We start from the raw sequence: 22,427 nt of genomic DNA on the forward strand, positions 1-22,427 counted from the left end.
GGGTCACAGAGTGCCCAGCCCAGCTCCTGGCCCTGCCCAGACCCCAACACTCCCACCCTGGGCACCCCTGGCAGCCCCGGGGCTGTGCCCATTCCCTGGGCAGTGCCAGCACCCTCTGGGGGAAGAACCTTTCCCTGATTTACACCCAAACCTGTCCTGGCACAGCTCCAGCTGCTCCCTCAGGGCTGCAGCCAGAGAAACACCAGAGGATAAAAGAAACCCCCTGTGCCACCCCCAGAGCCCATCCCAGAGCAATCGGATGTGCCAGGTGCTGGCAGGGCACAGGGGATCACAGGGCCACACCTGGAGCTGGCTGGGTCACCCTGGGAGCCATCCCAGCACAGAAAGTCCTTTTTTTGTTGTTGTTTTTTAAATTTATTTCAACAGAGTAGTGCTTGGTTACAATTTAGTGAAGAACAAATAGGTACATTCATTGGCCACAGCTCCTGGGGCAGCAGCTGCTACCCACCTGCAAAGCCAGAACACTGTTAAACCATACAAAAAAAAAAAAACCAAAACAGAAACAAAACAACCCCACAAAAAAAAAAAAAAAAAAAAGTTTAATGAAAGGCAACTATGCATTAAAAAAGTCCTTGTAACTTCTGAGCTATAAATGACTTCAGTAAAACACAGGACCAGCCCCAGCAGGAGCTGTCAGTCCAGACAGAGGAGAAAACCCAAACTTGGCCACTCGCTCAGGGGCCCATCAGCAACGAGGCTCACTGCCCTGACCTGCCCTCCCAAAAACCCAGGAAGATCATAGTGTGGCTGTGTGCTTCAGTGCAAGAGGAACAATGAGCCTGTAGCCCTTGGTTTTTGTAGGTTTTTTTTAATTATTCTTTTTTTTCTTTTTTTTTTCCTTTTTTTTTTTTTTTTTTGCACTACACTCCTTTCCCTCCAAAGTAAAACTTAAAGTGCTCCTAGTGCTTTGGAATTTAAGCAAGAACAGGGGCCACGAGTGTCACGTGCTGTCTTTGGAGGCTTATGGGAGCAGAGGGAAGGGTGACAGTGCCTGGCCCTTCACCAGCTTTGCCATAAGCCAAGCAGGGATTGAGATGGAGCAACCTGTTCCTGCCAGGAGACAGGGGAGCAGCTGGGGTGGACACTGGAGCAAGGGGTGTGCTCAGAGTTCCCATCTTTGCCTTCTCCAAAAAAGAGCCAGGACTTGCTGCTTTTTCGGGCCAGCAGGAGGCGAGCAGGGGGAGCACAGGCCACACACGGGGACAGGGCAGTGGGACAGACAAGTGACACCGAGCTCAGCACAGCCCCAGGGGTGAGGGGGACAGGCTGGTGAGGAGAGGATGCCCCAGGCTGGGGTTGCACTCACAGCTCCCAGCACAGCATTCCCTGGCTCCCAGTGTCATACTGGGGCCGGAGCAGCACGAGGCAGGTTAAAAGCAGTCCCAGGGTGGATTTGCCCCATGGTCAGAGCAGCTCCTTCCCTGCACCAGTGCCTTTATCCAAAGCTGCCCTGCTCATCCCCACAGCTCAGGGACAAGGCAGGAATAACACCAAGCCTCATCTCCAAAGAGCCCAGGCTAGGTCAAACTTGGCTATTTTGGTTAAGGAAAGACAGAGGGACCTGACCCAGCACTCCCACCCTGGGAGGCCCCAGGTCCACATGGAGGGCAGAGTAAGGAGCCCAAGGATCAGATCCCTGTGGTTTCTGCCCCTTCCTTCAGCAACAGCAACGTTCCACAGGCAGCCACACACCCCCTGCACCTCGGTGGGGACCCAGCAGTTCACATTCACTTCAGGTTAAAACTCTTGGTTATCTGCTAAATGCAATTTAATACTGAGGGGAACGAGGGGAGCCCCACTGTGGGCAAGGAGGAGGGGGAGCAGGGCTGCTCCCAGCACCCAGGGGTGCAGCAGCCCTGGATTCACACACATTCCTGCACACACACTCCTGCTGAGCCAGCTCCAGCCCTGTCCCTCTGCCGCGGGCCAGCGGGGCCATCACGAGGCCAGCAGGAACAGTGACCTCCCTCAGCTCTGAGCCACAGGCCCAGGTAGGACAGGGCAGCAGCCAGGTGGGACCAGCAGGCAGGGCAAGACCCCCCGAGCCCCAGGGCCTCACCCAGCCCTGCCAGGTGGGAATATGGCACAGAAAACTCCAGCATCCAGCACCGGGGGCCCTGCCCAGACAGAGCTCCCCGCTCCCAGGGATGCAGAGTCCTTCAGGGAACACATCTCTGCAGAAGCCAGTGCCTCTCCCAGCTCTGGATGTGCAATTAAAACAGTAACTAGAACAGTCTCAGGCCAAGCACGGCCCGAGCGAGATTCGTTCCTTCCAAGTGTGCAGATAAAAGTGCAAATATGCATTTGATGTTTCTTTTCTAGTGAGGAAGCTCTGGTGCATTTAGCTGCCAACATCTTGAAGACCAGACCAAGGAGAAAAAAAAAAAAAAAAAAAAAAAGCTTCCAGAGAAGTTCAGCTTCACTTTGCTACATGGTACCTTAAAGTCACAGTTCTCTGACTGAAGTGCCTGCAGCCCCTGGGCTCGGCGCGCACGGCTGCGGCAGGTAGTGGAATGTTTGTGTCATGAGTTAGATGCTTCAGGGGGGAGAGGAGGAAAAGAGGAAAAAAACCAGGTTACAATCCTATACATGAGTGCCACTCTGGGAACAGAGAGAGGGAGCCTCCTCAGTTGTGTGGGGCAGGGTGGGAGCTGTGCTGGTGCTGGTTGATCTCCGAGCCGCCGGCGGCGCAGAGCAAGGGCGCGCTGTCCGCGGCGCCGTCGGTGCCAGCCAGGGAACCGTAGCAGCCCGAGCACTGAGGGGTGGCCAAGCTGCAGGAGAGACAGAAAAAACAGACTGAGAGGTGGCCAAGCTGCAGGAGAGGCAGAAAAAAAACCAAAAAAAACAGGCATGGAGGTTTTAGGGATGAATAATTTGGCTCCTCCAGATTCTGCTCCCAGCAGTGGTCAGGAGGTGGAAGTTTGAAGGTACAACATCTCCGAGAAACTTGGCTTTGATGAGACAGCTACAAGCAGAAGAGCACCAGGCCCTGCTGGTCAAGAGGAGCCAGAAGCTCTGAACTGCTCTCTACACCCCTGGGCAGCAAGTGAGGTGTGGTAGACAGAAGAATTATAAATGAAAGGCCTTATGAAATCAAATTGCCAAAGCTGGCCTGTCATTTCTTCTCAGTGCAGCTAACAAGCAATTTGCAAGTTGCCATGTGAAGCTATTTTGAGAATCAGAGGTTCCTTTAACACAAATCTATTCTGAGGATGAAAAACAAATGCACCTGTGTAAATAATAAAATTTGTCCCATGAGAACCCACAAAGGAAAAATGTAAATATATGTAGAGAGAGAAAATTTGATAGACATATACAATAGCCCTTACTGATCAATGAACTGGGTTTACTGCATTGCTGACCGATTAGGTTTAACACAGTGCTGATATTTCCTACAAACATGAGCTTTGTGAATAAGGAATTGGCTTTCTGCATGAAGGAAATGGAGTCTCAGCTGATTTATTCCAACACATGGTGACCCCCAAAGATGTGACCAACGCGAGATGAACAGTTTGTCACAAAAAAGGTGAAATGAGCCAAGCTGACCCCAGGACTGGGTGGCAAGACAGGATTTAGAAATGGAACATACAAAGTCATGAAAGGAAGATGGAGCTGGCCAAGAGTATGGCTGAGGTGGGAGCAAACAGCAGTGAGAGGAGACACAGCACATGGACACAGCCACCAGCAGCACCGCTGGCTGCAGGATCAGCACAAAAAGAAATTCAAGCACACACGGAACAAGCAAAGACAAGAGGCAGGGGGTGAAGTGGAACCCGGGCAAAGGGGCTGCAGAGGGTGTGGAATGCATGGAAATGAACACAACTCCTGGGAGAAAGTGTGCACCAGGTGAGAACTAAACTGTGAGTGGCAGAACACAAACGTGGTCTCCAAGCCTCGGGAGATACATGGCCCAAAGGGAGTCCTGGAAGGTGAGGCAGCCTAAGAGCTGCCAAAGAGACAAGGGCCCAGCAAATCGTGGGGACAACAGTCTCAAGAACCGTGGTGAGTGAACAGTCAACTGCTGAGGGGAGGGGAAACAAGTTGCAGAATAGAAAAGTGATGTGGAAATGACACGTGAGAATGGCAACTGTGTGGTAACATCACAGAAAGAAAGGCAAACTGTGAGTTAGAAGAGGCAAAGTATGTTGGGAAAAGGAGAGAGAAAGTACAATAAGTATATGCTGACAGCTTTGTTACTGTCTTGTGTGGTCATGGGGCTGGTCCCTGATTAGGTAAATGCATTTAGTGGATTCTGAGCCTACACTCTGGCTCTGGGACAGTGCCTGTGTGTGTCCCTGCATGCGGATGCTCAGGAGCATGCAGCCCCTGTGTCAGTCATTTCCCTTCTATCCTGGAGCTGGACACAGCAGTAGGGGCAGCAAGAGTCAAACCACGTGGAGAAACCAATGAAGAACCAGGAGCCCAGAACCAGAACTTAGTGGTGTGCTTGTGCAAAATTACCTCGGTCAGGATGAAGTTACCCCCCAGATGGTGCAGACAGGCGGCCATCTGAGCAGGTCTCATCCTCCAGCAGAACTCAAACTGCAGGACCAGCAGGACCAGACAGTATTTTTGTAGCAAAGCTTCTTTCCAGACCCAGTGGTTCCACCTGGGCTGGGCCCCTCGGTTGGCAGTCCCCTGTGGAACTCACAGACTCCAAAACAGAAGAGGAGAGCTGCGGGTGCTTGGTGCCTTTTGAGAATTTTCTACATTTGTAGACAAATGTTGAAAAATGCGTGCAGTTTTTAGGGTTTGTTTTCTTGCCTTTTCCCTGCCTCTTTTTCAACCACAAGTGTTTAGGGGGGAGAACAGAGGTGCAGTGGCACAGGATGATGCCACAGAGTTTTCCATTCCCTAGCTGGTGGTGGCATGGGGCAGCTCAGCCCTCCTCCCCCTGTGTGGGGCAGTGCCTGGCCATCACTTGAGATCAGCTAATCTATATTTCATTGATGTTCATCTAAGAAACCTATTATACATGGCTTGGCCACTGCACCTCTGTTCCATTTTTCCTTTTTTGTTGTTGTTGTTTTTGTTGTTTGTTTGTTTTTTGTTTTTTTTTTTTGTTTGTTTGTTATATAAAACAATGTCTAAGGGGCTTACTAGAAAGTGACTCTATAAAGTATTCTTGAAATCTATATTCATGCACATACAAAATCCAAAATCCAGACACTGAAGAAGTCAGAGCTGCTGCCAGACCCACTCTCTCTGCAGATTTTCTCTGTGATCTGGAGACACCCACAGCAGCCCTTGGCGCTGCAGGTCTTTGTGGTTCTTTTTGTTCACCACGTTCCACTGGAATCCTCACATTCCTCCTCTGTATCAGGCTGCCACCTCTCTGAAGCCTTCTGCTGTTTCAGCTTTGCCCACAATGAGACTGCATCCTCAATCTGTGTGACCTTGGCAAAGTGTGCTGTGTGGGGAATGCCCAGGCTCCTCATTCCACGGGCGTGTCTCCACTCTGCCAAGTGCCTCTGGAACTCCCTGGGCCCTCGGTAGGTGCAGTTACCACAAATCTCACAGCTGTAGTTGATGTTCAGACCATGGAGTTTATACAACCAGTACAGGATTGGCTTCCCATCCCAACCAAGAGGCAGATTTTTAGGGTTATAAATTATTTCATTTTCTTCATCTTCACTCTCACTGATCTGCTCTTCCTCCTCCTCCTCTCTCTCCTCCCCTGTCTGTGCCTGCTTACTCTGCACATTCTTGTGGGTGAGGTGTCTTTGTTCCCCAAGAACTTCCACATACTCATAAATCTGAGCTTCCAGGAATGCAAGATCTTTATTTTTTTCACTACCTCTCTTGCTTCCTTTTGTCTTTGGATTCTTAGCAAACAAGGAAGGATCAAGTGCTTCCAGGGAAGCACTTTTTAGCCTTTAGTGCTAAAAAGCCTCTGAGCACGCTCCTCCAGAGTCCCTCCACACTTCAGCCCCAAAGCCAGCAAAGCTGATTTTAACCTGTCCAGTCCCAGGGAGGCCAGTTCCTCCCAGGAGGAGAAGGCTGAGAGGTCCAGGTGGGCAGCAGCATGGGTGAGGGCACTGCTGGTCTCTTTTGGCCAGCCTGGGAATGTGCCATTCTCCCACTTCTTCTCAAACTCTGCCTGAATTTTCTCAAAAAGTTCATTCTGGTCCAGTAATGGTTTCACTCGATCTGTGTAACCCTGCAGGTACTCAAGGAGCATGTCAAGATACCTCTTATATTCAGCATTTTTTCTCTCCTTGGGAATAGTGAAGAGTTGGTCAAATGTGGCTAAGTAAGTGATATAATCCAATTTCTCTGATGATTTCAGGTTAACATACTTGAGGTGACAATCATGCAAATCCAAGTATCATCCATACCCTTCCTCATCTGTGAGCTCCACCAGATCCTGAGCTTCCTCACTCAGGCTGTCTCTGGCCTTCAGCAGCTCCTCAGACTCCACTGACATAGGAACAGAGATCTCACGTGCGTGCTTCTGGTGAAATTCCTTAATTTGCTTCAGTCTGTTGTGAAACTCCACAAATTGATTTGGCCTGGAAATGGCACTGAGCTCTTCCTCACGCAGCCCATCCCTGTCATCACACAGCTCCCACAGGTTGCTGCTCACCTCCACATACCTGTCCTGCATGGCCTGGGTGCTGTGGTCCGAGTTGATCTGGTCATGGAGCTTGGACTTCTTGGTGAGCATCTCCTTCACCATCATGTCCATGAGCCGCTCCCGCTCCTCGTGGAGCTGCTGCTCCAGGATTGTCTCCATCCCGCTTCCCTGTGTGCCTGCAGCTCTCCTCTTCTCCCAAGATTATGGGCAGCAAATAATTTCTTAACCAAGTCCTATAACCTTGAATTTTATCTGCAGCAGTTCCTTAAAGTTTAGAAATAATTAGCTCACAAATAAAATGTTACTGTTGAAGCAGACAAACTCAGAATACAACCTGACACCCTGAGGGTCAGGTAGCTGTCCGAATAAATGGTGGTTGCAGTTCTCCTGGAGTGACAAACATGGCTCTGTTGAAGGGATGATCCTGTAGAAGGCTGTAGTTGTCCTCTGAAGGTCCAATGGTGTCTAGTCTTGCTCTGGGAATCCAGTGGAAAAGGCTGCTGTGGTGTTCCAAGCATCAAATTATATCCAGGTAGGAATGCTTTAGCTCCTCCCCCTGGGGAGAGCATCTCCCAGTGGGATGATGGAATTTTATCAGCCATGCAGGGACACTCAATGGGCCATTAACAGAAGATATCTCCTGGAGGGAGGATCCATTGTGGAAGAGATAAAGAAAACTGCCCCACCTGGTTTTAACAGCTGGCCCATTAAGAGAAGCTCTCCCCCTGGAGTTTTGAGGGGTGAGTCATGGAAGAGATAAAGAACAGTCCCCCACCTGGTTTTAACAGCTGGTGATAGAATACATCTGGTTACATCCTGCATTGCAATCTAAAACAGTTAAACATTACCTTTCTATGCTGTAAGGTATAAAGCTGTTTTTTTAAGAGATAAGATGACTGTGACTAAAACAGCTGAGATGAAACACTGACAAACAGCTGTTTGTGGATAAAGAAGATACAGTGTGTTCACCCTGGATTTTGTGAAGGTTCTGTTGCTCGTTACAATCTCTGCTGTTGTATCTTCCATAGATAACACAGAAGAGTCAGTGATGATTCTCCATTATGGCTGTTGTTGATTGTAAGCTGTTTCAGTGCTTTCCTTTGTTACATTTGCTGTCATAGGTACATGACTGTTTAGAAAGGTGTTATCTCATCTTCCTGAGAGGGTTACCACTGATATATTGGTTACATGATGTGAATGTACTGATTTTATAATAGGCATCATTCATAAGATGCTATTACTGTATTTATAGTCAGCTTGTTATATGCTTTAACATCTCTTTGTGCAATTATCTAAAAGACTCATGTGGTGTCAGGATCCTTCTTTTTTGTTCTCTAGCTGCTTATGCATCTCTTAGACCAGCTTAGCTCTCTGGCTAGTCCCTGCACTGGCTCTATGGTTTGACCCAATGCTGTCCCAATAATTTTAAGTGGTTTTCAGACTTCCAAGAAAAGATACTTGAGCTTTGTTGAAAGCCTGCTCTGAACTGCTGATCTTGTGGTTTTGCCACCTATTACAGAAGCACTCCAGGAGTTTGCTGTGTTGGAAGCATCTCTATCCTGAAGGAAACTTTGGAGGGATCCAACTACTGGATGGTTTGATTAGTCTTTAACCCCAAGGCCTTTACTCATAACTGCTATTCTTAAGAGCCTTGTTTTAAAATGTGTTTAGGGAATTCCCTCCCAGATGGAGCCTGGGCTGTGGCCAGGCCTTAGCTCTACCTGGAAGGAGAATCTGTCAATAAACCCAATATTTTCTGCATCAAAACTGGATTCAGGTCACTTTGACTTGGCAATTTGACCCTTTATATATGACAGCTGAACCTATCTTTAGAGTGAGCTTGGGAATTATTATCTGGAAATAATTATCCAAGCCCTCGCTAAATTGAGGTTTGTCAGCTGTTCACAGACTCTGGGATGATGGTTCAGTGTTTCAGAGATTCCTAATTACCTAATTTCACATGTATTATTAATTATGTGTATTATCTGAAGTAGTCTTAATTGTTGTACCTGGCTTATTCCTGATTGCTGTCAGTTTTTTGTTCACTACATGAATGGTTTTGCCTTGATGTTTCCTCAAGCTGATAAGCAAATACATGCATCTCATTTTGCAAAAACAAAAAGGAGAATTTAGTGCCTTAAGAACCTCTAAATAATGTAATATGTACATTAGAAATTTACACAACAAAGAATTTTGAATAGTGCAATATTTGCATTAGAAATTTGGAATAAAGATCATCAAATCTAAATCCTGATTGAGTGTGCCTCAATTAGCAAAGCCTAATTGACGTACTGACTTCAAGAGAGGGCATGCTTGTGTTTTATCAGCAGCGGGTTCAAAGTGGTCACCTGTTCCTTCAATCAATCACCCATCACCTCTGGGAAAACGAGGCCCAGTGGAAAGGGAAATAACCCAATCACCCTGCAGCCCTCGTGGCCAGAACAGGAACAGAAGCAGGACTGCCAAGGCTTAGCTGTGTCTGCAAAATACAGGGGCAATTTGCCAACAAAAGCCCCATGTCATCATCACTGTATAGTGTTCCTACTAACCTTCCTCAGTTATTCCCTGACCCATGAGGACATTCAGTGATGTCAAAGATCAACATTTCCAGCTAATGGACTTTCTCCTGAGTCCCAACTATCTGGACTTCAAAACAATGGTCATTTATCTCCATATCCCTAAGAGACATTGGACATTATTCTTTTGTTTTCTCATGCTGTGAAATCCTGTGTCAATGACTTGATAGAATTTGATAAGCTTTGTGATTGTAATCAGTCTTTCATCTCATATCTAATAGATAACCAGTGATAACCTTAATGAGATAATACCCTCCCAAGAGCAAGCTGGTTTAGGATCAGAACAGAGCCTTTTTTAAATTAATGAAATGGGTGAGATGTTGTAGACAGGTAGAAGAATTATTAAAAAAAGGCCTTATGAAATCAAATTACCAAAGCTGGCCTGTCATTTCTTCTCAGTGCAGCTAACAAGCAATTTGCAAGTTGCCATGTGAAGCTATTTTGAGAATCAGAGGTTCCTTTAACACAACAATCTATTCTGAGGGTGAAAAACAAATGCACCTGTGTAAATAATAAAATTTGTCCCATGAGAATCCACAAAGGAAAAATGTAAACATATGTAGAGAGAGAAAATTTGATAGACATATACAATAACCCTTACTGACCAGTGAACTGAATTTCACTGCATTGGTGACAAATTAGGTTTAATACAGTGCTGGTATTTCTATAAAGATGAGCTTTGTGAATAAGGAATTGGCTTTCTGCATGAAGGAAATGGAGTCTCAGCTGATTTATTCCAACACTGAGGGACTTGGAAGAGAAAAGGAAGTAAAGTGTTCCATGCCAGGAGGGACAGTGCTTGGAGCAGCCTGGGATAGTGGAGGGTGGTGGAACAAGAGGGACCTTAAAGCCCATTATGTTCCACCATGGCAGGGGGTGGAACAAGATGGCTTTAAGGTTCCTTCCATCCCTAACCATTCCATGGAGACAGGTGATAGGGCTGCCAGGATGCCTTGTAAGAGTTTTGCTGGGGATACCTGACCACTGTCCTCCACACCAGCACTTCCTGTCCCCACTCCCTTCCAGAACTTCACCAGCTCTCACTCCCCAGTGGAGAAACCCCTCTGGAGATCATTTCAGAGCCCTCTGAAATGGATCCCAGCCCTCCTGTCTGCAATCACCACCTGTGAGCACCATCCACCTCTCTGAGCTGGTCACTTCTGCCCAATAAAAACAGCTCCTGAGCTGCACAAGGGAACAAAAGCTCTGTCAGAGGCTTCCTGCCGCATCTACTTCACCCAAGCTGCCTCTTCCACCAAAGTTTTCCCTGGGAGCAGAAGCCAGGAGCTCTGGTGCTGCCCCAGAGGGCAGCAGAGCAGCAGCACAACCCTTCCTTACCCTCCTTCCCTGGCCCCGAGCCGTGACAAGTCATCGTCGCTGTCGTAGCGCCTGGGATTGTCAAAGAAATAGGCCCTGGAGCTGTAGCTGTGGCTGTTGACCATCCCTGCTGGAGTCTGCCAAGGAGAAAGGAGTTAGGCCAGAAGCAAAACATTCCCAAAAAGTCATGCCAGGCATTCCTCCCAGCACAGGGGGACTTGCTCAGGCCTACCAGGTTCTGGCTCAGTCTCTGAGCGCGGAAGAACAGCACCACGAAAGTGGTTGGCACCAGCTCCCAGAGGAACAGGACCACTCCAAACACCACGTACTCCTCACTGCTCACCTCCACGTGCACCTGTGGGCACAAGGCAGAGGGGTCTGTGTCATCCCAGCCACCCACAGAGCTCCCAGAAGCTGGAACTGGGAGTGCAGAGCAACCTTTCCAAAGGCAGGAGTCCCCAAAGCAGCACAGTGACCTTCACCTGGTGCTGCTGCTGGTTTGGGTGAGCTGGTTCTGCTCAGAGGGTGCCACCAGGGCACTGGGAGCTCCTGCCCACACCAGTGATTCCCCCTCACACACAGCCATGCCCGATTAAGCATTGCTGTTCTGCTCTAGTTGAGTTGTCCCTCCTCTCCCTCACAAGAAGAGTTGGCAGGCTGGAAGGGAAGAGCAGGGAATCCTTCCCGATGGAGTGGCTGGGGAGAGGAGGACTCAGATTTGCTGGGTGCAGAGAGCAAGCAGAGCAGAAAGGCAGCTCATGTGGGGGTTCAGCTACTCAGACCCCAGCCCCAGAGCCCCCTGCTCATCCTCACAGGATGAGGAGTGACTGCATCTCACTTCACTGGCTCTGGATTTGGGGGTCACACACTCACCTTGTCTGAAAGGTTGTCCCAGCCATAGTTAAAAGGACCAGGAACATCGTCTGGAGATATGGCCACAGCTACCAGGTTATAGCAAGCCCTTGAGGAATACAGGAGGGCCACTACAGATCCCACCAGAATAGCCTGGCAGACAGATGTTCCCTAGGACAGGAAGAAATAAAGAGAGTTTTAATACAGAGCTGTGATGTTCTTCCCTGCTCCCTTAAATGCATGAGCAGCTGTGCAGGCAAGAATGACCCAGAACATTTGTATGTTGTTGCTAAAATATTCAGAGCTGGCTAAGAGCTTTCTCATGTGATGAGTTCATTGCAGGAGCCACACAGCCAGAGCTGCCTGGGAGCAGGGAAGGATCTGAGGCACTGGAGTGTCCCTGGCAGGACTTTGTCAGTCAGCTCCAAACCGGGGGTCCAGGGAGATGCTGTTCCACCCCCTGCCTTCCTCTGGGAATCTCCACAAGGCCAACAACCAACCAGCAGGAAAATCAACTTCTGCTTCACAGCCCAGACCCTGCAGAGGTGTTCACCCAGCCCTTTCAGTTGCAGCCACCCAGCACCCCAACACTCCTCTAAGAAGGAAGCTCCAGCATTTGGGGTGGGCACAAAGACCCAGAGCTTGAACCCCAGTACCTGAAGGGAGCCCACAATAAAGATGGAGAGAGACCATTGACAATGGCCTGGAGGGGCAGGACACAGGGAATGGCTTCAAACAGACAGAGTGCAGGGTTAGATGGGATACTGGGAGTAAATTCTTGGTTGTGAGGGAGCTGAGGCCCTGGCACAGGGTGACAGAGCAGCTGTGGCTGCCCCTGGATCCCTGGAAGTGTCCAAGGCCAAGCTGGATGGACTTGGAGCAATCCTGATCTAGTTAAAGGTAACCCATGGCAGGGGGGTGGAACTGGATGGGATTTAAGATCCCTTTCAACTGAAACCATTCAGGAATGCTGAGACAAACCAGGTTTTGTTAAATCCATCCGTGAATCCCTTTAATGGCTGCTGGGAGGCACCAAGTCACAGTGAGGGACAAACATCTCTCAGCACCTGAGCTGCCTTTGTGTTTAAGCAGAGAATCTGCTGGGGAAGCTCATCCCAGTGGTCTGCTGCACATCCCAGCTCTATTTTCCTAGATCTGGAGCTCAGGACAGTGTCTTGAGAGAGTCAGCAGGAGAGAGGTGCCAACAGACAAGAGACAGCCCTGGAGCCCAGCACACATCCTGCTGCCACTGGAAGCTGAGCCTGTGGTGCTCAGGCCAGCACAATGAGGCACAAAGGCTGCAGAAGCAAATCTCCAGCTCACAAGGACCCCAGGACAGGAGCTGGCTGCAGTCCAGCCTCCTTCCCACAGCTCCAACATTCCCACCTTCAGTGTGGAGGCAGCAGCCTCCAGCCCTGCTGTGTGCCTTTGAGTTCAGGGGCAGGACAACCTTCTGGGGCATCTGTGTAACATTTCTGCTCATCCCCAGCCTGCTTCTGCAGCAATTTCCCAAACACAACATCAGAGGATGCCCCCAAGGCAGGGGAGGGAGGCAGAGACCTTCAGCAGGCTGAGTATCCAAGTGCAGAGCAGAGGCTTCCCTTGAGCACATTGCACACAGCCCAGGGGCAGCCTCGGGCATGTGAGGAGAGGAAGTTCCTGCATTGGGGGAACTGGGTGAGTTAATGAGTGTCCAGAGGCAGCCAGAGCTGGATAGCAGGCCCAGGCCAGCAGGGATTGAGCAGCTTCTCTGCTCCTGCCTCACTGCAGAGCTGGATGCAACCTGCAGCCTCTGGACAGCTGTCACAGAGCGAGGCAGGAGAGCAGACCCAGCCCATACCCCCTGCATTCCAGGAAGCCACCGATGCCCTCTGCTGCTTAAGGAGCCAGACAGCTCCTACAGACAGCCTCAGCTTCAGCTGGCTGTGCTCAGGTGCTCTGGCTTTTCCTCAAGATGTTTCCAGGCACTCAGGTGGGCACTGACTGCAGCCTCCTGCCACACTGCTGGTGGTTTTTCCACTTTCCTATCTGCTGGAGAAGAGCTGTGTGTGTTCAGACCCTCACCTGTCCTGCTTTGGGACAGGACCTACAGCAACTTCTCCTCCCATTCCAAAATGCTCATCTCATCCTAGCCAAGCAGAGCCCACCTAAAGCTGGATTTCTGGGGGATCCCCTTTGCAGGGAATCATGACACACCTGCTACAGGTAAAATACACAGACAAAACTGCATCTGCTGCTCTGAGAGAACCCTCTCAAGGCAAACCTGGGATTTTCTGTGCCTGAAAGGCAGAAGCAGCTCATAAATCTGTTATGCCAAAGCTGCAGACAAAGTATTCCCCTAAAACATGCAGGAAACACCACTCCCACAGCAGGAGCATGCACTTGGTGAAAGGGAGGAATCCAAGAGTTGCCACCTCCACGCTGGAAGGAGAATTTGAGCCAGAGCAGCTCAGGTGCCACCAGGCCAGCGCTGCCCTGAGTGAGCACACCCAGATCCAGCTGAGCAGCCCCAGAGGGAATTCCCAAGGCATTTACCCACCTTGGACTCGAGGTAGACGTTGGCTGAAGACATCTTTCCCAGTTTGCACATGCAGCAGGCCAGGGAGATGGCACAGAGGATGAAGAGGCTGTCGTTGACCAGAGCCCGGGCCAGGACCGTCCACCTGAGCTGCTTCTCTGGGACCTCCCCGTGGATCAGCATTGCACAGGTTAAATTCACAACCAGGAACAGGAGGCTGGTGAGGATGGAGCCCAGGTACAACAGGACCCTGGAGACATGGTGAGGGGAAAAAATGGTCAGTGAGACAAGGCCAGGTTCATTGTGCACCTCCCTCCTGTCTCAGCAGAGCCTCCCAGGGCTCAGCTTGCTGGGCAGCTCAGGCATTCCAGCAAATTTCAGGGGTTGTATTGGCAGCCCAAGGCTGCAGAGGATTTGTTGGAGCTGCTCTCATAACACATGAGCAGCGTAAGCAGTCATGAGTTACAAGACTCATCTTCTGACAGTCAGGTTCTTATCTTGCAGATTTTAAGTGTTGCTCCAGCTCTGCATTAACTCCAGTCAATAAGCCATGAGTCATCACAACCACTGCAACTCCTTTCTTGAGAGCCCCTGGAGCTTGCATTTTCCACCCTGGGTTTCCCTGGGAAGCACCTGGGCTGCACAAACCTGGGGCTCCCCCATTGCTCAAGCCTTGTTCTGCTGATCTTTCCTGGGCTGGGACAGCTCAGAGTGACCCTGAGAGTCCACCCAGGGGAGCTGGGATGCTCGAGCTCCTCTGGCACCCCTGAAGCTCCCAGTCCTGCTCCAAGGTGAAACTCGGCTCCTTTCTCAGAGCACAGGTATGGAATTAGAGCTCTGGTCAGCTTTTGGGGCCTGACCCTCCCCTTCCCAGCCAGTTCCCCTGGGACCAGCTTTGGAGGGAAGGTCAGGACAGCAGCACTTACTTGTACTTGTTGAATTCAGCTGCACATTTCACTTTGAATATGACCTGGAGGAAAGATTTGCACAGGATTAATTTAGGTTTCCTTTCAAGAGATGAACAGGGAAATCAGAACCCAGCTGGACGTCTCCAAGGAATCTGGGTTATTTATCAGCATCGAGTCTTGCTCTGGACCCAAAAGAATGGCACTTCCTCCTTGTACAAGCCCAGCCCAAATGCAGGTTCCCAACAACCATAAACATATTTAACACCCCATATGTGACAAGCACTTTAACACCACACCTTGAAGACTTCAAGAAAAGAAGGGAGTTTAGCACTTTAACATCCTTCAAAAATACACCTCCTTTTCCCAATGTTTTGGGCTATTTTAGGACCTCAGCCACGCTGGATTTCCATGTCAGAGGAGCAGGGACAGTTTAGGAAGGTGCAGATACTCCCAAGTCACAGCTCAGATGTGAATTCCTGCTGCAAAGGCACAGGGAACCAGTGCTCACACTGCTCAGAACCGGGTTGTGTCCAGCTCCAGGTCCAGACCCTACCAGGGAGGATCCCAGAGCTGGAGTCAGACTCAGCCACAGGCAGAGCTCATGTCCTGATTGGAGACTTTCAAGGAACTTGGGAAGAGGCACAGACACATCCAGGGTGATCCCAGCTGCACTTGTGGGATCACTGCTCAGCTGTGGAGGCTCAGTTTCCCTTCTCCCACAAGGCACCTTCCCTGTCAGCAGTGAAGGATCACTCATCTCCTCCCAGGCATCCTCAGGCACCTTTTATCCTGTTGGGATTCCTTGGCTCCTGCTTCCAAGTCAGCACTGAGGTAGAAATGGCACATGAACTTCAGGAATCAGGCTGCTGCCAAGGGGATTTCCAGAGCCATTTCAGGATCTGAGAGCTGTCTGAGCCACTGCAGTGCTTCCAAGCATTTCAAAGGACATTGGACAGCTTCAGTGATTCTCCTCCAAGAGCCACTTCCAGTGCCTGGCTCCTCTTCCTGAGAGAGGATGAGTTTGACTTAGTGAGGAATGAGATGTGGTTCTTCAGCAGAGGGAGGTATCCAGCCTCAGGAATGCTCCCTGTCCCCTTGTCCTGGCACACAGAGTGACAGGAGTGTGGCACAATCCACTCTGAGCCCTAAAACTCATCTCAGCTACAAGAAACTGGGCCTTGGGAAGGGCCACACGGTGACTCCAAAACAGAAATATCCCTGAATCCTCCCTTGTTTGCTGTGGGTGACATTCAGGCACTTTGGAATCACTGAATCACTGAGGTTGGAAAAGCCCTCCAAGGTCACCAAGTCCAACCATTAATCCAGCAGCACCACATTCACCACTAAACCATGCCCTCAAGTGCCACATCCACGAGTTTTTTGAACACTTCCAGGCCTGGGGACTCCACCACTGCCCTGAACAGCCAGTTCCAACACCTCACCACCCTTTCAGTGAAGAATTTTTTCCTAACATCCACTTAGGATCTAAATATTCCCTGGCACAACTTGAGGCTGTTTCCTCTTGTCCTGTCAAAACAGGCATTGGTGACATCCAGCTGGGAAACTCCTGGTTCAGCACCCATTGCAGCAGCATGGAAATCCACTGAGCAATCTGCACTCCTGCTGTAACCTCAGCCTCTGAACAGCCCTGCAGAGCCCCTGGCTCGTATTCCAGCTGGGAATGTTGTGTTCCCAGCTGAGAACAGCCCCTCAGCTGAGCAGGGAAGTGCCCCTGGCTCACAGGAGATGCTGTTTTGGGCAGGACACTCTTGCCAAACCCTCCCCTGCAGCCCCAGGGATGAAGGCACACAAAGCTGAGTCAGGGTTAAGAGTGCAACAGCAATTTGAGCCTCATGCTTGGCCTGCTGCCATGGAAAGCAGAGGGAGACCACAGCTCCAGCCTTACATTTTTATTAGCCCCTGGAAAGTTATAGGAATAAGTTCAGGAAAGGAACAGCCACCTCTGCTTTGGTGGTTTTGGTTCTTAAGGCTGATAAGTTATCTGAAGGCTGCTTTTCCTCCCCAGGGACTGGGTCAGGAGGTGCCACCAGCAGAGTGCACAGGGTGTCTCTGGGTTCTTATCCTTGAGATGAGCTCTGAGCCTCCTGCACGGGGCTCTGCTGCTCCCAGAGCCCAAGGACAGCTCAGGCAGAGGGTTCTGCTGTGAAAAACCCAGCACAGAGAGCTCAGGAGCAATTCTGTTCTTCAGAAACACAGGAAAAATAGAGCCCTGTGCTTCAGCAGGTGCATTAGGCCAAGCTGTGAGCAGCAACCCCTGCAAACTGAACAGTTCCTTCAAATCTGAGCTGAGCCCAGCTCCAGAAATCAAGCATGAAAAGAGAGACCAGAGGTCTCAGCAGCACAGAGCAGCAGGACTGGGAACATTTACTCTGAACCAATCTTTCACAGCAGTTTGGAGTACCCAGGTGCCTTTCCAGAGCCATGGATCCCTTGGGCACTCCACATCAGCCAGAAGGTGAGGCCGACATGAGCTACAGACCCCAAAGCCCTCCATGATGCTGGGGGCTTTTGGGTGGGTTTATCCCACAAAAGTGATTTTCTTGCTCACATCACATCCCAGAGAGCCCATAGGGTGTGTTCAGAGACACACTCACCCTCAGAAGGTGCACTGCAGGTGTCACAGCTGCTAAGGGAAGAAGAGTGACACATCCCAGATCCCACAGATGAACCCAACGACCACTCCCAGCGCCTGCAAAAGGCAGGATCTTAAACCTTAAACCTTACAGTGAGGCACTCAGGCTGGACCAAGACCAGGCTACTTTCCAGCAGATCTGCAAGATCCAGGAACTTGCTGCTGTCCACTGGAATCAAATCCTTTTTTTTGCTTCATAAATCCAACACAAATTTGGGCTCTGCAGACACAAGACACAACCATGCCCTGCCCCAACACAGCTCAGCTGCAGGAGCATCCCCACACAGATCCCTCTCCTCACCACAGAATGATGGGAGCACAGCACAGATTATTCTGGGATCACACCTTGTGCCAAGTGTGCAAACCCCAGCTTCAACCCACAGAGGAAGAGCTGGAACTGTCCACGAGGATCCCTCACCACCCTCATATTAGTGCTGAGCTCATTTCATGCCATCCTGAACACAGGCTGCAATTCTGCATGTTCCCTCCTTTCCCAGAATAGCTGGTCCCCAGCAGGGCCACCTGTTCCTCTGGGAAACATGGGGAGCATCAGCTCTGGGATGGAGCAGTTTGGGGTTTCAGAGATGCCTCAGCAGCTGTCCCTCTGAGGCACAGGGCACTGCCAGGTGGCTGCTGCACAGGGAAGGTGAAAGAGGGAAATGAAGGATGGAGATTTTCCCAGTTTTCCATGTGAGGAGATCCAGGACAGTAGAGACAAACATCTCCCAGGCTGGATGCTCTCTCCATGGCTGTCTCCAGTGCAATGAGAGCAGGGAGGGATGAAAGGGGCTGATGTCATCCCCTCACATGGAGAACTTAGAGCAAGCCAGGCAGGTGAAGGGCTCTGGCCACACCACCAGGCCAGCATTCCTTACCCATCCCTGCTGATTCCCAGGACAACCAGGAGTGCCAAAGGCTCAAGAAGCTCTTTAAGATCAAGGTTGTTGTGGCTGCACTTCACAGAATCATTTGAGTTGGAGAAGACCTCCAAGGCCATCAGGTCCAAGCTGTGCTTGATTCCCACCTTGTCACAAGCCCAGAGCTCTGAGTGCCATCTCCGGGGGTTCCTTGGACACCTCCAGGGATGGGGACTCCAAACCTCCCTGGCAGCTCCTTTCCAAGGATAAATTTTCCCTAATATCCCATTTAAACCTCCCCTGGCACAGCCTGAGGCCATTTTCTCTAGTCCCTTGTCCCCTTGGGAGCAGAGCTCAAGCCCCCCTGGCTGTCCCCTCCTGTCAGGGAGTTCTGCAGAGCCACAAGGTCCCTCCTGAGCCTCCTTTTCTCCAGGCTAAATACCCTGAGCTCCTTCCATGTATTTCCATTTCCATGGTCCTGACCAAGAGCTGGGGAAAAGCAGAAGTTGCAGACTCTTGGGAAAGCTGCCATTGTTCAAGCAGCACAGGAGCTACTCCAAAGGAAAGGCAAAGGAGCATCCTAGGTTGGACATCAGAGCTATTGAGGCAAGATTGGGAATGGATCTGAGGAATTCTGACCTGATGGACTCTGAACTCCAGATTGCCAGGAAGGGACTCCTTCTGGTACAAGCTGAAGTGGAAAGGAAGAGATGCTCCCAAGCTCAAGGGATGTTCCAGGTGGAAAAAGTATCCCAAGAGAGCTGGAGAGGATGAGAGCATGGAATGAAAGGAGCCAGGGAATGGCTTCCCACTGCCAGAGGGCAGGGATGGATGGGACATTGGGAAGGAATTCCTGGCTGGGAGGGTGATGAGGCCCTGGCACAGGGTGCCCAGAGCAGCTGTGGCTGCCCCTGGATCCCTGGCAGTGTCCAAGGCCAGGTTGGAGCAAGCTGGGACAGTGGAAGGTGTCCCTGCCCATGGCAGGGGGTGGAACTGGATGAGTTTTAAGGTCCTTTCCAATCCAAACCATTCTGGGATCTCTGAAAAATAAATACACATCCCACACTGATTCTGTCAGGTCTCTGCATCCCCTCAGGGATCTCAGGGGCCAAGATGGGACAGGAAGAGGACAACCTGTCCCCACAGAAAGGAGGAACACCAGGCAATTCAGCAAATTTGAATTTCAGCCCTGAAACAGCCTGGAGTGTTAAGTAATGCCAGTTCTCCACAGGTATCTGTTCCTGGAGCTTCTTCCCCAGCACCTTTCCATCCCCAGCCTCTGTGCTGCCTGAGGGGCTCTGTAAATCAAGCAAGAACAGCTCAAATATCAGCACAGGCCATTTTCTTGCCCAGATGCCATTTCTCCAGCATCTCCACAAAGGAGGCTCTGTGTACAGGGACAATGAGCCAGGCCCTCAGCACAGCAGCAGCTCCTGCTTTTATCTGAGGGCATCTCAGCTCAGGATGCCACCCCCAGGGCAGCAGAAGCTCAGTGTCCTTCCACAGGCTGCTGCCAAGTGGCCCTTAAAAACTGGGAATGGATGGGCACATTCTGCTGGAGTCACACCACTGAACACCCCAGTCACCTCTAGATGATGGGAGCCAGAAAAGCTCCAGGCTTTCCATCTTTTTTCTCCAAACCTCTGGAGCTTCACCAGTGAGATCTCCCAAAAAACCCCACGGAGTGATGGACACCCCTCCTGGTTGTTCCAGGGAAGTGTCAGGCCCTCCCTGGAGCTGAGCAATGCAGACCCATTTTTATAAGTCACTTTATCCTTCCCCACTCCAGATTCAGAGCTCTTATTTCCTCAGACAGGATTTCCCTTGGCTCTAGGTCTTCAAGGAGAAAGAAATGGGATACATGCAGAGTTCACTGCAAAACAGATATCGTGGGAGGAGGAGAAGCCTGGGAATCTATGTGGATTTACTTTAAGAGGACCTTTAAACAAGCCTGCAGAGAGGCAAATCTGCTGTCAAATCCAGCGACCCAGAGGAAAACAGAAATCCAGCCACTCTGTGGAGCAGAGCACAGAATCCCTGCCTTTCAAGGGACACCAACCCCTCCTGGCTGGAGCAACTGGGAGGTCAGGCTCGCTTAAGCAGACAAGATGGATTTGTGCACTCTATGCACCATTTGTTATTGCACTGCCACTTCATCAACAACACCTTTTGCAACAGGCAGCTCACCCCCAAAGCCTCCAGGTGTTTATTGAAGGGGGAAAAGAGTGGGGAAAAGCACCAGAACAGCAGAACAACCCCAGTGCTCCAAGTGTCATGTGAATGTTGGTGTCCTGGGGAAAATGAAATCATAACTCCCGTGGGTGACACACTGGAGAGATTTCTGTGTGCTAGCCATTCCTTTGTGAGGCTGGGGAACAGCTGAGAGCTGCAGAGCAAAGAATCCCAACAACAACAACAACAAAGCTGCAAGGAAAAAGTGGTGACTTGTTTCATAAATAGGCAGCGAACCGGGAGGCAGGCGAGCAAAGGGCTGCTCGAGAGAAACTGGAGCAGAAACAAAATATTCAGGAGGAGGATGGGGAGGGGAGAGCCAGGGCTTTAGGAGATAAAGGCAAGTGGAAGGACTAAGGAAAGGAGGCTAAAAATCACCACAGGAGTGATGGGAAACCCAGAAAAGCAGGGACACAGCTCGGTGACAATAACAAGCGGCTCCGCACTGTCCCAGCAGCGATGCTGGCGCTGGGAAGGGGCCCCCCTCGGCTGCCCCGGGCTGTTGTGTGAGGGATCTCGGGGTTTTTTTGTCTGACAAGCTGCGGAACAACAAGCCGGGTTCGCAGCGGAGCGATGGAGGGAAGGAGGGAGCGCAGCAACAATAGCAGAAGAGGCTCTGGCTGGTGACGTAATGGTTGGCATCACTCCAGGCCAGAGCAGCCCCTGCTTGCTGCCACTTTCTGGTCCCCTTTGCAGAAGGGGAATCAATTAAAAAACAGAAAAAAGATGCAAAACAGTCCCCCAAGTGATGCCCCCCCCCTCCCCCCACACACACAAACACCCCGCGGTGGGTCTGGGTTGCAAAGAGGAAAAGCCCACCTGGGAGCAGGGCATGTCCCCGCACCCCCTAATCCCAAATTCAGGGCATGTGGCTGACCCCCCCAGGCGGGGTCTGCAGGTAGGGTACAGCCCTGCACCCCAAAGCCTTGATGCTGGGATTCTGGGCACACTTTTAGCTCACACCATCCCCCCCAAATCCCACCCCGCCCCCCCAGCTTGGATTCAGGGCACAATCCCTGTGCTTCTCCCCAAGCCTGCATTCAGGGCACAATCCTTGTGTTTCCCCCCCCACCCCGAGCTTGGATTCAGGGCACAACCCCTGCATCCCCCAGGCTGTCCCAAAGTCTGGACCGAGGGCTGCATTCAGGGCACAAGCCCTGTGCCTCCCTCCCAGCCGGGATTCAGGGCACAGCCCCGCATCCCCTCAGGCTGTCCCGAAGGATCGGCCCCTCAGGATCGCCCCCCACCCTCACCTGGGCGCTCACATCCCCATCGCACCCCAAAGCCTCGGCTCCAGGGCGCTCCAAGTTTGAAGAGGAGCTTCCAGCCCCGGTGTCCCGCAGGGTGGAGGTTTGGGAAAGAGAATTTTGGAGGGGTTTTGCCCAAAAGGCAAAACTTACCTCGGCGAAATAGAGGTTGAGGAGGCAGAGGCTGGAGAAGAGGAGGCAGCCGGGCAGGCAGTACAAGAGCCAGTGGGCGAAGGGTTGCTGGAGGCGGAGGGCCTGCAGGGAATTCTGCAGGTAGAAGGAGAACAGGGTGGTCCTGAGGGCTGCCCAGAGCAGGCAGAGGAAGAGGCAGAGCGTGTGGTAACTCAGCCGCCGCTCGCGGTAGTAGAGCAGCAGCCAGAGCTGCAGGTAGGCGAAGAGGAAGAGCGCGGCGTAGAGCGCCGTGTGGAGCACGGTGAGCCCCAGCTCCACGGCGTAGGGCACGGCCGCCCCCTCAGCGAGGGCCATGGGGCAGCGGGAGGCACCGACCCCCTCCCTGCCTTCCCTCAGCCCCGGCTGGACACCCCCATGCAACAAAGGGGAGACCTCCTCCCCCCCCCCGCCTTTTCCCCTTCTTCTTCTCCTTCTCCTTCTCCTCCTCCCGCCCGCCCGGCTGCACCGCCCGCCCGCCCGCCGCCAAACAACTCCGTG

At 51.3% G+C, this 22,427-nt stretch overlaps 1 protein-coding gene and 1 pseudogene across 1 annotated transcript; both read right to left on the reverse strand.

Moving 5' to 3' along the window:
• Window positions 1–2,397: 2,397 nt before the first annotated feature.
• On the reverse strand, window positions 2,398–22,276 carry GPR137C (G protein-coupled receptor 137C). Its single transcript, XM_066552661.1, has 7 exons — window positions 21,912–22,276; window positions 14,788–14,831; window positions 13,883–14,111; window positions 11,365–11,514; window positions 10,724–10,846; window positions 10,513–10,628; window positions 2,398–2,792 (listed from the first exon to the last, which is right to left on the reverse strand). The coding sequence occupies exons 1-7, from the start codon at window positions 22,242–22,244 to the stop codon at window positions 2,648–2,650; spliced, it is 1,140 nt and encodes a 379-aa protein (XP_066408758.1). The 5' UTR covers window positions 22,245–22,276; the 3' UTR covers window positions 2,398–2,647.
• On the reverse strand, window positions 5,196–6,825 carry LOC136558193 (splicing factor 3A subunit 3 pseudogene; annotated as a pseudogene).
• Window positions 22,277–22,427: the final 151 nt, after the last annotated feature.

This window comes from Molothrus aeneus, chromosome 6 (assembly GCF_037042795.1).
Source record: "Molothrus aeneus isolate 106 chromosome 6, BPBGC_Maene_1.0, whole genome shotgun sequence".
NCBI classification, from domain to species: Eukaryota; Metazoa; Chordata; class Aves; order Passeriformes; family Icteridae; genus Molothrus; species Molothrus aeneus.